This window comes from Cinclus cinclus, chromosome 28 (assembly GCF_963662255.1).
Source record: "Cinclus cinclus chromosome 28, bCinCin1.1, whole genome shotgun sequence".
In the NCBI taxonomy this organism is placed as follows: domain Eukaryota; kingdom Metazoa; phylum Chordata; class Aves; order Passeriformes; family Cinclidae; genus Cinclus; species Cinclus cinclus.
In genome coordinates, this window is record NC_085073.1 from 4,231,267 (window position 1) to 4,247,169 (window position 15,903).

The 15,903-nt window shown below is 51.6% G+C and overlaps 2 protein-coding genes across 5 annotated transcripts; both read left to right on the plus strand.

Annotated features, from left to right (window-relative positions):
• Positions 1 to 415: 415 nt before the first annotated feature.
• On the plus strand, positions 416 to 5,137 carry CIRBP (cold inducible RNA binding protein). Of its 4 annotated transcripts, none has more exons than XM_062510378.1 (8): positions 418 to 611; positions 1,289 to 1,397; positions 1,493 to 1,599; positions 2,016 to 2,154; positions 2,256 to 2,340; positions 2,446 to 2,510; positions 4,771 to 4,866; positions 5,004 to 5,137. In XM_062510378.1, exons 2-7 carry the CDS (start codon positions 1,295 to 1,297, stop codon positions 4,776 to 4,778), a joined length of 507 nt encoding a protein of 168 aa, XP_062366362.1. In that variant the 5' UTR covers positions 418 to 611; positions 1,289 to 1,294; the 3' UTR covers positions 4,779 to 4,866; positions 5,004 to 5,137. The 4 variants fall into 4 exon arrangements, with proteins under 4 accessions (XP_062366361.1, XP_062366362.1, XP_062366363.1 ...); XM_062510379.1 differs by having other exon boundaries at positions 4,774 to 4,866; XM_062510377.1 differs by lacking the exons at positions 4,771 to 4,866; positions 5,004 to 5,137 and adding an exon at positions 2,871 to 3,638 and having other exon boundaries at positions 416 to 611.
• Positions 5,138 to 6,912: 1,775 nt separating this feature from the next.
• On the plus strand, positions 6,913 to 7,833 carry FAM174C (family with sequence similarity 174 member C). Its single transcript, XM_062510387.1, has 2 exons — positions 6,913 to 7,166; positions 7,668 to 7,833. The coding sequence occupies exons 1-2, from the start codon at positions 6,913 to 6,915 to the stop codon at positions 7,831 to 7,833; spliced, it is 420 nt and encodes a 139-aa protein (XP_062366371.1).
• The last annotated feature ends 8,070 nt before the right edge of the window (positions 7,834 to 15,903 follow it).

A 15,903-nucleotide genomic window follows, 5' to 3' on the forward strand; every position in this document is an offset into this window, starting at 1 on the left:
CTCGCGGGGGCAGGATGGGCTCCCCCAGCGGGGCGGTGACCGGATGGGCCGCAGCGGGAGGAGCCGCCGAGGCCCGGCCAGGGGGCAGCGCTCAACTCCCAAGATGGCGGCGGCCCCTGAGGCGGCCCTTTGTCTGCGGCCGGCGCCGCAGTGCGAGAAGGGCGCGAAACTGGGCCAGCATGGACACGCCCCCTCCACAGGAGGGGCGTGGTAACCCCGCCCCCCGGCCAATCAGCGACCTCCACTTCCTTCCCTCTCACAGGGGGGGCTCCCGCCCGCCTCCGTGTGGTCAGCCAATAGGCGCCGTCCTCCGCGCCCCGCCCCCACGTGGGTGGAGGGGGCGGGGCCACGCTGCCGTTTTGTTTGCGCGCCTCTGCCGTCGGATCCCGGTGCGGCTCATTAATATTAATGAGATCCCGCCCAATCGGGAGGTGCAGCGGCGGCAGCGCTTTGGTGATGTGTCACCCCGCCTTGCAGAGGGGTTTATCTGCATATTCATGAGATAGGCGGGATGAAGCACGGGCATTTATAAGGCGCCGCCCCGCCAGGCTCGCCGTACATTTCGCTGAGGCTTTGAAGTGTTTGGTGGACCTTACACCGTCCGAGCATCGGTGAGCACAGTTACGCGGGGCGACCGCGACCGCACCGGGCCGGGTGGGCCGTGGCGAGCGGACCCGTGTCCCAGGGGCGGAGGGCCGGGTTCCGCGGCAGGCTAGGCCGCGGCTCCAGACCCGCCGATCCGTACTCTCTGCAGGTTCGGCGGCGCGGCTAAGCCGGCCCGGCTGGGCCGTGTGGGGGAAGGGGCCGCGGCGGGGGGAAAGACGCGCACGGAAACAAAATGGCGACGGGCCGCGGCCGTGCAAAATGGCGGCGGGCGGGAGGGAGAGGGCGGCGTTGAGCGGGGGAGGCCGGTAGGGGGCGCGGCGGGGCGCGCATGCGCGCTGGGTCCGGAGCTTCGTGGGCCGAGACCGGGGGTCCCACCCGGGGCAGGCGGGACCCGGCCCGGCCGCGGGTTCTGCCGGGGTCCGGCCACGATGCTGCTCCTCTGCCGTTGGCCCTGAGCCTCGCGGAGCCCCGGGTGGGCCCTCGCTCCCGGCCACCTTGAGGGACACCCCTCATATGGCTGGAAGATAACCCGAAACGTGGGTTCAGAGGCGCATGAGGCGTCCGGGAGTGTGAGATCGCACCGGTGTTGTAATAGCTAAGTTAGAAGGATTTAATGTTACAGACCTCATGGGGATCATGTGGGTACTCTTGAGTCGCTGACTCGGTTCTGTTGGTTTGGCAGGTCAGAATGGCATCAGATGAGGGAAAGCTGTTTGTCGGCGGGCTCAGTTTCGACACCAATGAACAGTCATTGGAGCAAGTCTTCTCTAAATACGGACAGATTTCTGAAGGTGAGACTCCAGAGCCAAGATGAGACAGTTTTCCTTAGTCTGTCGAAATTCCCGGGTACTGATGGGTTTTTATTTCTTGCCTCTCCTTTTCACAGTCGTGGTGGTGAAAGACAGAGAGACTCAGAGATCCAGAGGTTTTGGCTTTGTTACTTTTGAAAATATCGATGATGCAAAAGACGCAATGATGGCCATGAATGGAAAGGTGAGGAGGCTCTGGAGTTGGTTCTTTATTTTTGATAAGGGAGGAAGAGATTCTGTGTGCTGCTGTGTAGGCTGTGTGGAAAAAGAGATGAATGCCAATGTCTTAGATGAAATGACACAGTTGTAAAAAATCTGGCTATATGAATTGATATGTAAAACTACATATATAAATATAAGGAATATAAATTTATGAAGTTCCATTATGGAATGTGGATGACTGAGATAGTGACTTTACAGGCATTCCTGTAAATACAGTTAACATATTAATGCATCAGCTTCTTTGCCTACTTGGCTTTATTGAAGTACATGTTTATGTTATGAGAAGCAGTAAGTCCTGGTACTGCTCAGCTAATTGTGAAGGTGTGCAACTCATTCTATTTAAATATTTCAATTTGGCTAACTGTGGTTGTGTTTTAGTCTGTAGATGGCCGTCAAATCCGAGTTGACCAAGCTGGGAAATCCTCCGAGAACAGATCCCGTGGCTACAGAGGGGGATCCTCGGGGGGCCGGGGCTTCTTCCGTGGGGGCCGAGGCCGGGGCCGTGGCTTCTCCAGAGGTGAGTGTGTGGGGGGTCAGTCATTTCTGGATTAGGGGAGGTGTGTGGGGGGGTCACTTGTTAGAATGGTTAAAAAAACCTCATTTCTGTGCCTTTCGAAGGAGGTGGAGACAGAGGCTATGGCGGCAGCAGATTTGATTCCAGAAGTGGAGGCTATAATGGCTCCAGAGACTACTATAATAGCAGGTAAGGGTTCTGCCAGCACCAGGGGTTGTGGGGAAGTCATGGGGCAGCTCAAACCAGCGAAGAAGTAGTTGAGCAGCTGTAAAGCAGGTGCTGTTTGTCCCGCAGGAGTCAAGGTGGCTATGGAGACAGGAACTCAGGAGGCTCTTACAGAGACAGCTACGACAGTTACGGTAAGTCCTGCTTCGACCGGGAGCGCTGAGTCCGTGTGCTGTAGGAGTTCTGAACCTGCTGAGCCTGAGCCTGGAGCTGGGGCAGGCTCAGGCTGTGGACGTGGTGGTGCCGGGAGAGTCTTAATTTAATGCATGTGCAGGAGTTGCTCGGATCTAAGGCAAAGCAAGTGTTTAAAAAAAAAAAAAAAAAAAAAAGGTGTTCCTGGAGCCCAAACTCTGGCTGCCCTAACGCACTGACCCGCGGGTGGGGGATCTCAGTAGCCAAGTAGCCGTAGCCTCGGAATAATGCAAAGGGAGTAAAATGCTGGAACTTGTCTTTGCTTCAGTGCCTTTACAATTGTGCCTGCTTCTTGTCCTCAGCTACACACAACGAGTAAAAATCCTTCCTGACTCAAGATCGTCCTTCCAATGGCTGTATTTATAAAGATTTTTGGAGCTTCGCTGAAATGGTTATTGTGTAGTACATCTACTTGTATTTTCACTTTTGTAGTATTATCAGTTCTGATCTTGTCATACACAGCCTGGCAGCTTCTGAGACGAGACTGTCTGATTAGACCGTCTTGGAGAAAGCTCTGCTTTCAAGTGGTTTTAATCTTTTTTTGAAAGCACTTCAGATTTTATTTTATCCTCCATGAATGAGCCAAGGTGTTCGTTTCTGGTTTTTTTTAAAGATGGGGCCCCAATTCAGTTTCTTTAGAGCTAGAAAGGACCTTGTACCAATGTTCACTGGAAGCTGAACAAGCTGTGGACTTTTTTTTCCTTTTTTTTTTCTTTTTTTTTTTCCAAGTGCATTACCTTCGTCTTTTGTAACATTCCTTTAGTGTAGCAAGGTAGGAATGCAGCCTGGGTTCCGTTGGAAGGCAAACCACCTTGATATATCTAAAGAGAAACATGCTTGTATGTTCAACCTGCATAACGGTATTTTTACTGTTGTAATGATGTAAATGACCCAGAACTAGACTTGCAAACTTACCATAAAGAGGTTCTTGAAAATGTTTATTTATATTGTCCTTTTTTACTGGAAGAAATATGCATATTCCATTGCTGTTGTATTTGAAGTGGTAAAGGATTCCTGTATACAGTTTTCTTTGGCTTTACGAAGCCTATTAAAAGACCGTCTGAAATGAACTCTGCTCCTGACATTTACATTTCATTGCACAACACAACCCTTGGAGATGAAGAACAGTCTTGGGAGCGAGAGGAGATTAGGGACAGTGGCAGAGCCAGCCGGACGATTGCCCAGGCGCTGGAATTTAAATCCTAAAATCTGTCTTGGCATCTGAATTGGCCAACGAATTTCACATAAAATAGTCAAAACTTGTCTGTAGAGGCTGGAAGTACAAACCTGAGGGCGTGCTAGGAGTGAAATACAGTTGGAATGTTAGGAAGGATAATAGATGTTTTCTTCAAAGCTGCTGTAGCCTACACTGGGAAGCTGTAGATAAGAGCCAAGTGCTGTAGTCCCTGGGCTGTTCCCTGCGTGCCGAGCGCGTGTGCGATGTAGGGGAATGCCGGGCTTAGCTTAGCTGTGTCATTGCTTACAAGTTCTAAGAATTCTTTGCTAGCAAATGGAAACTGCAGTGTCCTTGGAGAAAAGAAGTGTTGTGCCTCCAACAGAAACCTCTGAGACGAGAGCTGCTCTCTTGGCTAGTTCATATGTGGAAATAGTCCTGTAATTCGAGGTAACTCCTTTTGCTCATGTCCGCATCCTTCCTCTTGTTGAGAGCTCATTTGAAAGTCTAATGTACCTGTGAAATATTCCTTTTGACAATTTTGGTCAGCTGCTGGAAAAACGTTAACCCATGCCGTATGCAACCTTTGGCTTGTGGCACACCTTGAGTTCCACAGATCAGAGTTGGGCATGCAGCCGTGTCTTGCTGTAGGTACGGAAGCAAGATTGGAACGAACTCCCTGACTCGATATGTGTTCATCTATTGAGAATCTTCCTAGACTTCATTAAGTTGCTCACTTTAATTGTAGCTTTCTTTGCCATCCTACTTGTTGCCATTAACTTTTTCCCATGGCCCACACTTCCTAAGCAGCCATGTCCAAGTGTTAACTCTCTGCTTAGGGGATCCAAACCATGGGCTGGCTGAGCACGGGCAGCAGCCGGCCCGGAACAGTTTTCCCAGACTGTGCTTTGTGGTGTGATGGGTTCAGCGATGGCTTGTGAGACCCTCGTGCGCTGTGAGCTGTGTGGGGAGGTTGGGGGCAAGAGCAGCCTCTGCCCAGGGCTCCTGTTAATGCCTCTCTGCTTTAGCAGGCTGAAGGGACCCGGCACGCGCCTCGGAGGGCTGGCGGATCCTGAGTGACCAGAGCTGCGTTCCAGGGATGCTGGAGCAAGTTTGCCAACCAGGTAACATCCCTTTCCTGAGTTTTTCTTTTGTTGTGTCCCTTTTCTGTATTCCTGAACTCTTAAGTGGTGCAGTAACCCTGTTCCATTCCTGTATCTTTATTCACCTTCCAATTCTCTTTGTCTCCATTCCGTTTCAGCACGGAGACACGTCAGAGAAGACAGAAGGACAAGACACTGCTCTGAGCTCTTCATCTCCCTATTCCAGTGGTGTTGCTCGTTTTTACATGAGCCAAGTCAATCAAACGCGAATAAAACACTGAAATGTGGAAAAAACAAATGTTTGTGGTACTTTCTCTGGGAAACGGAATATTCTTGGCAAAAGTATTTGTCTGGTGCACAGCCCAGTTCAGAACACAGCACAAACCACCTCTGTGGTGCTTGGAGGTGGACACTGCTCCAAGCAGATTGATGTATGATCCTCATGGAAAATGAGGTCCTGCTGGCTAAATCCCAAAAATGTGGCAGCTGATTGAGGAGGATTTGTCTTGGGAGAGGCTGACAACTCTGTGTTTCTGGCAGGAGATTGCAGGGTGAGAGCAGTGAGAGTTTTTGATGATCTCAGCTGCTCCTGCCCTTTTTTGTGCTAAAGAGTTGATTGCTTCATCCTGCCCTTTTCTCTCCATGTTTTTTAAATGGATAAACTCAGAATTTGGTGATGGGCTCACTCAGGAGCCCTGAGGGCTTGCTGCCCAAGAGCCATCAGTTCCCCATTTTCCACTGATAAGAGTCTCCAGACAGTTCCTGCCTGCAGGAAGGGATTATTGAGCTCACTTCACAAAACCTACTTTTCCTCCTTTAACCTTTTTCAAATTATCTAAGTGAGCAGCATTTTAAAAAAGCAATCAGCCATGACACACTTCTGGGGGTTGTATTGAGCAATTCACCAGTGAGGATTTTTGCATGTTAATGCAGGAGGGTATTAAATATAATGAAGGCTGAGGAGTGTGTGAAGTCTGCTGATAAAAATGCAGTCAGGTGAGGCTTAAATTAATTCAGGCTGAAAAATACTTACAAATAATGCTTTGTAAGACCTGCCTAAATAGGATGCTTAGACGCAGGCAGAAATAATGAACAGGTGCAAAAATAGAGCCTAGTTGGAGGTGTTATTTTTGGCATTGCTAATTATGGCAGTGAGTTAATGATGCCTTTTTGGGATGGGTGAGGGAATCGCCAGATCCAGGGGCTGGATGTGGAACCCAGTGGCGTAATCGGGAAGGTGTTTGGGTGCCGTGGGTCTAACCTGAGCTCGGGTGACCCATTTTTTTGCCAAAATGCCTTTTTTTTTTTTTTTTTTTTTTTTTTTTTTTTTTTTTTTTTTGCAAAGCAAGCCGTGGTGTGTGCAAGGAGCTTGAGCTAGCTGTTCTCTCAGGAAAAATGGGGAAGTGGAGCAGGGCTGAAGGTTGGTGACTCAGCCCTGGTCAGCCAGAAGTGTTTGCAGAGGAAAAAGGTGGGGGATAGAAATTCTTGAAATATTCAAAATGCTCCTGTTTCTAGCTGTCTTCACCATGGGGCTGGAATGGCCTCCTTGAAGGGAGAAGGATAATCCTGAGGGAGAAATGGCGGCTCTGGGGGAGAAGGTCCTGCTATGAGGGGGAAGTGGCGACACTGAGGGAGAAATGATCGTCAGGGGCAAATGGTGGCCTTGAGGGAGAAAGAACAAACCTGAGGGGGAAATGGCGGGTCTGAGTGAGGAATGAGAGTCCTCAAAGGGCAATGGCGGCCCTGAGGGAGGAAGGATGACCCCGAGTGGAAAATGGCGTCTGTGACGGACTGGGCGTTGCAGTGAGGGAGAAATCACGGCCCCGCTGAATCGACAACAGCCAGCGAGGCGGGGAGACGACAACAACAACAACAACAACCCTGAGGATAAAATGTCGGAGCCACGCGGTTGCTCCGTGAGCGGGTCACGGCCGGCCCGGAACGGCGCAGCCCCGGAACCCGCGAGCGGCTCCGCGGGGCCCGGGCGGTGCCTGTGCCGCACGCACCGTCCCGGCGCCTTCCTGCGGCCGCCGCTCCCGCTCCGCTGCCCCGGTCCCGGTCCCGGCCATGCCGCGCCTCCTTCTCCTCCTCCTCCTTTTCCTCCTCGTCCCACAACTCGGCCGCGCCGCCGCCCCCAGCCCGGGGAACAGCACGGAGGCGCCGCGGGCGGTCACAGGGAACGAGACGCAGTCGGGATCGGAGCAGGAGTCCGGGCCGAGGCTGTCGCTGGGGTCGGGGCTGCCGGTGCTGAGGCGGGCGGTTTATGTGCTGAGCGCTCTGTCGGCGCTGGCCGCGCTCTACTTCGTGCTGCGGGCGTTCCGGTGAGTGCGGGGAGGGGATGGGCACCCGGCCGGGGCTGTATCCGTGTTCTGCTGGTCCTGCTTCTGGTCTTGTCTCCGTCTTGGTGTGCCCTGACCCGGGGCTGTGTCCCTGCTGGTCCCAGTCTCTGTTCCCGTTGGCCTAGGCTGTGTTCCAGTGTTCTCTGGCTCGTGGATCTGCCCTGCTTGTCCCGGTTCTCCCAGGTCGGGGATGTCACCCTGATTGTCCTGGTACTGGTCCCCCTTGCTTGTCCCCGTCCCCCTGAATCCGGTCACGGTGTCCCCTGTCCTTTGCCTGCCCCAATCCCGTTTCTAATCCCTGAGTTTGTGCTCATTTTCCCCGAATCTCTTCCCCCCCTCTGCCAGGCAGGGCTCTAGTTCTCAGTGCATCGTTGCTGTAAATCCCCAGCACTGTTAATTACCCGAGGTAATTAGCGCTAAACCGTCTCCACTCCTGCTGGCTTGGGGCAGCAGCTCACTCACTGTACTCTCCGTGTCCCTCAGCCCCAGGTCCGAGGGCCCCAGAAACGAGCCCAAAACTCATTTCAGGTTGAAGAAGCCCCAGAGGAAGAAGTACGGGCTCCTGTCAAGCCAGGATGACAACATCGAGCTGGGCTCCCTCGACAGTGACGAGGACACAGTGTTTGAAACCCGGAACCTGAGACGGTGAGAGAGCATTTTGTGTGTTTTGTGTGTTGCTCTTTTCCTCACAAGGGGCTCAGGCTCCTTTCCCAAAGCCGTGGGAGCTCTGGCACAGCTCCTACAACCAGATCTGCATAAATTAAAATGCCTGTGTGTGGTCTCTGTGTTGGCACACGGATTTGTCTCACTTTTCCTCACTTTCTGGCCCAGTAAAGTTTCACTGCCAGGGTTATTTGGACACTGCTGTGGGGTCAGAGAACTGTTGGGAGAGGCAGACGTGGTGCCCAGTCTGGGCCTCCCTGTGTTAGACAGGAAAACAAAAATTCCTGGTTTTTTTTTGTTTTTTTTTTTTTTTTTTTCTTTCACCTTAGGAATTGCTTCCAACTCATATCGCAGTTCAATCTCCCAGTCCTATCAGGACACGCATTCCTGTTTTCCCAGCAAAATTCCTGGTTTGTTTTGTTTGGTTGGTTTTTTTTCTCATTTTGGGAATTGCTTCCAAGTCTCATCACCGTTCAAAGTCCCAGTCTCACAGGGATATCCATTCCTGTTTTCCCAATGTTGTGTTTACATCCCACAAGTTCGATTTCTGGGGAGGTTGTTTGAAGCTGAGGAGGAATATCATCTCAAGGAATGTCACCTCAGTTCCCCCTGATTTTGAGTGTCTCTTTTTTTTTTTTTCCAGATGACTCATGACCAGCAGCACTGGCTGCCCGGAATGATGGAGGGTCCAATCCCAGTGGAATCTCCAGTGCTCAAGTTTTATATCTGCTTATAGTGACTTAATTAACAGTTCCAGCCCTTCCATAGCTGGGGCAGGGGAATGGGGACCAAACCCGTTTTCTTCACATGCATTTTTGGGGACATTTCTGGGGAAAGATGGGAGCTGTTCACTGCATGGGGAAAGGGTGAGGTAAGGGAGATGCTCCTAGGTGATTTTCAGCACCTGAAATCTGAGCTTGAGAGCTGTCCCTGTGCCTCATATTCTTATCTCCTTGCCCTGGAAGCATCAAATTCGTTTTCCAGGCTGATCCTTTTTCCTTCATGCAATATCAGGTTACTTCTTTGGGAAGTGACTGTAACCATCTCCTGGGAGGAGCTGAGAGAGCTCTCAGTATCTTTTACACAAACGAGGGTGGGAGGGTGATAGTTCAGACAGAACAGCTTTGGGAATGAGTTAAATGAATTAAATTTTGCAGGATTGGCAGGATAATCCAGGTAATTAATGGGTTTACAGATATGTTTACAAACGAAAGGGGCCACAACCCAAAGGAATATTTCTCCAAAAGAACCACCAAAAGGGCTGGGAATGCCTGCACTCTGCCCAGCCCTAGTTGTGAGCTCACCAGGGACATGTGTGACATCTGCCAAGCTCTGGATTTTGTGATGTCTGAGGAAGAACCAGGTGTGAGCTAGGGGGTGTCCTGGAGCAGCTGATAACTGGAAAAGGGGACCCCCAATCCCTCTTGACTGTGTTTCAGGACAGCCCTGGCTGAGTTATCTCCCCTCAAGGACCCTGAAGGTTCACTCCCTTGGCTGATACTTAGCCGGGTTCTTTCCTGCAGCCCTTTGTTATGTGGTTGGTTCGGATCTGATTGTGTAGGACCAAAGGTGAATGTGTCAGGAGATTTTTTTTTTTGGGGTGGATCTGCTGCTAAAACAGTGAAAACTGCTTGCCAAGTGCTCCTGTCACTTGGATGATCTTTCCTTGCAAACTGGCAGCGCATCCTTAAATCCCACTTCCCCCTAAACTGGTAGTGCCTTTGGAGAACCCGAGGGATTTGCCCTGCGGGCAGGAAGGGTCCCTGTGGCACCTTTAGGGTGAATATTTAGGATGTCTTTGGCTCCTTTCCTTTGGCTTGCAAATCCCCTGTGGATCAGGGGTAGGGATGTGCTGATGGGCTGGGGGCTCCCAAGGCAGCTGGGGAATTGCTGTGATCCTGTGCAAGTAGCCACATTTCTTTGTTCAGGACAGGTGAGGTTTCCCGGAGAAATCCCACCCCCGTGGCAGCTCTGTCTCGCATGTGCACAAAGGATTTAAAAATACTTATATATATATATATATTTTTAATAACATTGTGGTGTGCACAAAGTGCTTGGATGCCCTGTTTTCCTGTCCTTTGGATCGTTTCACACCTCTTTTGGGTGTTCCCCTGCTTGTAGCTGCTGCGGGTGGGAGCAGGCAGAGGGTTCCATGAGGGAATTGCTGGGATGGCTCCACCCCGCTGCAGCTTCCCTGGGGATGGTCAGAGCTCTGTGATCCACGGTCAAGAATCTCTCTTGATCCTGCAGGGCTGCATGTGAAGGTAATTCCCTGGCTCTTTTATTCCCTCTGGAAAGTTGTTCCTTGTGCTGTTGAAGCCAGATGAGCCTGATTGTCCCAATCCACTGCCATGTTCAGTATTCGACCAACACATTCCTCATCCTTCCTTTATGTGGAATGAACATGAGCATTCCTTAGGCTCCCCTTTTGTTGAACAGATGGGGTTTGCAATTCTCGAGTTTCCTCACCTCGAAGGAGTGGAGCATTTGTTTAATGTTAAATGATTTGGATCAGAGGGAACCTCAAGCGGTAGGTCCTGGCCTGAAAATAATTCTGCTGGAATTAATTTTGGCTGGAACAGCTGTTTGGGTTTGAGCAGGGAAAGGCGTGGATCAGGTAACGAGGTGCCTGGGCTGTGCTATGTAGGTACCAGGGAAGGGAATTGAGGGAACCACTTCCATGTTTTCAGAGTCCTGCTGGTCACCTTTAAAGGGTACTAAGGGTACTAAGGTGCTTGTGGGGCTGTCACTTACCCCGGTCTTGGGCTGGAGACAGGTTGGAGCTGTAAGCAGGGACCCTGTGAAACTGTTTCCATTTCCATCCTGGGCAGCAGTTAGCATCTGGATTTGCCCTTTGCAGGCTGTGACATTCCATCCCTGCTCCTCTCTGACTCCTTGGAGGCCTTTTCGAAGAGGAGAAAACCAATTAACAGATCTGAGACTCCATGGGGTGCTCAGCATGATCCCATTTCTCCGGGAAGCATCAGCTGGAGCTGTCACTTCCTGTAGTGTGAGCAGTGCCAGGCCAGGGCAGGTGTTTTTGGGGTGGATCCTGCAAATACCAGCAGCTTTGAACACCTCATATGACTTTTCCACAAAGGAGCAGTTCAGGTGTTCCTTCCATTACTCCATGTGCATTTGATACCCTTGTTTTAGGTCTGTTTGCACCAGTTGGATCTTCCAGTAGCTTTCCAGTTTTAGTTTTTCAGGCTAAACGTGGGAATGCAAACGGACCTGCCTGTGCCTGGCCCTGGGCAGGCTGAGGCCTCACCAGCTACTATTGCACTTTTCTTCTGGATGAATCAGGATGTTGATGGAGGCTTCATGTGCCTGTTGGTCTGCAGGATTCCTGCTCATCCCAGCCAAAAGGAGCCAATGGACCACAACCTGTAACAGTTACCACCTGTGTGCATCAGGACCGACTACAACAGTCTGCTCAGAGTTGAGCCAAAGCCAATTTTCCAAAGTTTACATAATCCCTCTGTTATCTTGGAGGCTTTCTGGAATACTTTGCTGCTGATATCAGCCTGCCCAAACCAACTGGGCCATCTGCAGGTTTAGTGGGATCCATGGGAACAGGGTCAGATCAGTTCTGTGCATTTTGTTCTGTGCCTGTGATGGGACCTGCAGCCCTGGAAGTGCTGAGAGAGGGGCCAGTGGTGGGAGTCAATAAACGGCACTTGAGCACATTGTTGTCTGAGCTCCCCAAGGATCAGCTCGTGTTTCATCCTCCTGGAACTGCTGATCTGTCTTTAAACAGCCACCAGCCCTGCATCAATCCATGGTCTCCTTGACATTGCAGAATCCCCTGCCTTGTACCTGGAACCACTGGAATAAAGCATTCCAGCCCACCCATCCCTCCTTGCTGTGTGCAGGGGCTGCTGAGCCCGTGGGATGAGGCTGCTCTGGTGTGCTCAGGGATTTATGGAGTCCTTTGGGTTTTCCCCCTGCCTTGCTCCTGCTCACAGGACAGTGACACTGTGCTCCAAGGGCTGCTGCTCACCTTCTTTCCCATCTGGAAATGTCCAAGCCCAGGCTGGATTGAGCTTGGAGCAACCTGGTCTATGGAAGGTGTCCCTGCCTATGGCAGGGGGTGGAAAGAGATGAGTTTTAAGGTCCTTTTAAAACCAGGCCTTGATTCCGTGATTTTCCAGCCATCTCTGGGTTGGTTTCAGTTTTCCGAAGTCTCCTCCTTTCTCCCTGTTCTCATATTAATCCTTTTTCTTGTACAGAAGACCAAATAAGGTCCCTGTGAGGCCAACTCCAGCCTCTCCACAGCAGCAGAACCAAATTTCATTTTGCTTATTTGGGAGTGGGGAAGGAGAGGCTGTTCCCTGGATCATAGAATCATGGAATCTCCTGAGCAGGAGGGGACCCACAGCGATCATCCAGTGCAGCCCCTGTCCCTACCCAGACACCCCAACAATCCCACCCTGAGCATCCCTGAGAGCGGTGTCCAAACGCTCCTGGAGCTCTGGCAGCCTCGGGGCTGGGACCATTCCCTGGGGAGCCTGGGCAGTGCCCAGCACCCTCGGGGCGGGGGAAAGAACCTTTTCCTGATATCCAGCCCTAAATCTCCCCAGACACAGCTCCAGCCGTTCCCTCAGCTCCTGCCCGTGCTCCCACAGAGCAGAGCTATCCCTCGGAAGTCTCCCCCGAGTCTCCTCCAGGCTGAAAGGGGAATGTCCCGGCTCCTCCCTGCAAGGAATTAGTTCCAGAACAAAACCAAGGGCGTTTCCTGACTCTCACATCTGCTTCTCATTCTCCTCATTCCGGTTGTGTGGATCAGTGACACTAAGAAAACAGGAGCCACGTTCCCCCTGTCCCCCTCTGCCATGGTGCCCGCGTCCCTGTGTCCTTGCTGCTCATGTCCTGGAGCAGCCGAGGGGGGGAGAGGGTTTTGTTTGCTCCCCGATTTACCCTCGTTGCTGATGGGGTTCTGGGGGGCAGCAGGGTCGGGGCACAGCAGGAGCTGGGGCACAGGGGATCCCTGTAGGTGGCACTCACAGACCAGACTTGCAGCTACCGGGGCACTGCCGGCACCTGGAGAAGCTGCAAATAAATCCTGGTGCCTTAAAAGGCAAATCTCTTTCCTCCAGCAGCTGTCTGGGATGAGCTGGAAGTGCCCTTTGGGGGCTGTATCTCTCGGTGTCGGGGTGGGGGAGCAGCAGGTTTTGGGGTGGCTCCTGGGGAGCTGTTGGGGGGTTCTCTCTCAGGGGAATGTCTCAGCAGCAGGGGAGGGTCTTGCCCTGGTTTCACCCGAGCCAGGTTCCACCTGGCCCTGTTGGGACTTGTTTGGGAAAGGTTTTTATGATTCTGGGCTTGACAAGGTTTTTTGGATGCCCTAGTTTGATGGAGTGATGCTCCAGCACAGACAAGAACACCCAGCCCTGGCACAGCACCACCCTGGGGGCACCCTACCTTTCCCAGGCCAAATTAACCGTGGTGCTAATGAACTAACAGAGAGCATTCCCAGTGCAGCAGCATGGGCAGGACAGCATCACCCTGTTGGGTTAGATTGGAAATGAGGGAAAATTCCTTCTGCAAAAGGAAGGGATCCAACTCAGCACAGGCTGCCCAGGGCAGTGGTGGTGTCGCCATCCCTGGAAGTGCTCAGAAAACCCCTGGATGTGTCATGTGGGGACACAGTTTAATGGTGGCCTTGGCAGTGCTGGGGAAATGGTTGGACTTCATGATCTTGGGGGTCTATTTCAACCTAAAAAAATTTCATGATTGTGTGCTTCCAAGCTCTGTCTGTGTGCGGTGCTGGGAGCTGCCACAGGATGTGAACCAAGTGCTTGTTCCTTTTCAGGCTCAGGGGGCTGTTACCCCAATTAGCACTAATTGCTGTGGCCCGTGGTGCTGGACCAGCTGCAGCTGTGCTGTCTTCCCCTCATCCTTGTTCCGTGCTCTGTGCCATCCCTTCTTCCCGAGCTCTCACTGGGGACAGGCTCCGGCTGGCGCTGGCTGGGATTCCAGTCACAAACACAAGCTGGCGGCATGGATCTGCTCAGAATTTATTTTAAACTCGAGGTAAAGTGCTCTTGATGCTTTGGATGCAAATTTCCTTCCCTGGAATGGGAGCTGCGGGGCCGGTGGAGTGCCAGGGAGCTCTTTTGATTCCAGAGCCTGTTTGCTGCTGCGGCTCCTCGCACTGTGCTCCGTGGAGTGCGAAATCACCTCTGCGGTACAGCCCTGGGAGGGAGCACTGCTGGCACACAGAGCTCTTCTCTCACTCGCTGTCCCCTGATTTTAATGAGGGTTTGTGTCTTGTGTTTGTGGGTTTTTAGGGTTTTTTTGTGGTGTTTTTGTATGTGACAGCGGTCTGTGTGTGATTTTTCTGGTCATTGTGTGGAAGGAGAAATGGTCCAAGTCCCTCCAGCCCCCTAAGGAGGGAAAAGAGAAAAATATAGAATGGGTAAAGGATCCTCCATTCATGGATTTTGTCACTGGATTCCTCCACTACCCAATGAACCATGGGTTTTTTTTAGGTAGCATTAGCCGAGGCAAGGTTGGATGTGGTTTGGAAAAACCTGGGATAGTGGAAGGTGTCCCTGCCCATGTCAGGGGGTGGAATTGGATGACCTTTAAGGTCCTTTCGACCCAGAGTATCCTGGGATTATCCCCATGGGCAGTTCTTTGGGTCACAGATTGTCCCCATGAACACGTCAGGCTCTTGGTCCCATTGAGGCCAAGCCCTGCATGGGTGAGATGAGCATGGTCAGGGGAAGGCGTCACAAGTTTTGTCCTATTTATTGCTCATACACTCACTGGGTGGCTCTGGGTACTCTGGGGTGACTTTGGGTGGCTCTTGGAATTTCCCCATAAATGTTTTCAGCCGTTGCTGTGTCCCTCTGGGGCTCCTTGTGGGCAGGGGCTGGGTGGTCTTCCTCACCTTCATTCCATGGACACTGGCATTCCAGAATGTGTCTCTGGGTTGGTGTGGAATTGCGTGGCACATTGGGAAGGAAGCTGGGAATGTTTGAAAACCCGCTGCAGAGTCTCTGATGTCTCTTCTGTTCCACTCAACAAAGCACCTCTACACAACGAGCAGATTTTCCTGTATCAGAAATTACCTTTACTTAGTTGGCTTTTTTTTCTAAATCCTCCTTCTGATCTTTATTTTTTTCCTTATATCATGGAAAGGTGAATGGAAGTGGCACTTCAGCCACCAAAGCCTTTCCTTTAGAATCGCTGCTTGTTTTTTGTTTTAAAAATTTTCCAAGGGGGCTTTGCAGGGGAGGAGGAAGGAGCGTCCGCTTTTCATGTGACTCTGGGGAATAAAAGTATAAAGGACTTGAATGATCAGAACTGTGCTGGCAACGGAACAATATTTTATTTTTGAGTACCAGAGCTAATTGGAGAAGGAATTCACACAACAATTTTTGCAATCTAAGGATGAGTAAACATGAAAGGGGCTCTGTGCTCCTGAATGTGCAATTGCAGTGGGAGGGGGGGCGGGGTGGGGGGAACAGCCCAAAAATTAAATTGGAGATGATGTCTTGGATATTACAATCCCACGTTTGCTTCTCATGATGCTGGATCAAAGTCATGAGCAGTAGCTCATGTCCAGGGATACCTGTTGGGGGGATGGAACTTCCATGTACCCGTGGGCTGGAATTGCCAGAAAAAGGGGATTTTAGGTCTGATGTTGTCAAAGCACTTCCACGGTTTTTGGGATTGCTGTGGATCTGAACAGATCCTGCTTCAGCAGGACTTGGAGAGCCCCTGCCCGTGAAGAGGTGTTTGCAGACAATTTCCAGCTCCTTTAATTAATATGGTATGTGAAGAATATGGGGGGTGATGGGTTGAAGCAGCTCCCCAGGAGGTGGAACGAGGATTGGGAATTCCCTTCCCATCCAGACCGTGCTGGGATTTCATGGTCACCCTATTCCCAGTCATTGTCGTTCGTGGGTGTGAAGAGGTTCATGATGTCACATCCAGTGCTGGAAAATGGAACTGGAATTGCACTGAACTGGTGTGTGGGCAACTTCCTCATTCCCTCTCCCACTGGAAGCATCTCCCAGTGCTGGTGTGATTCCCTCCTGCCGCACTG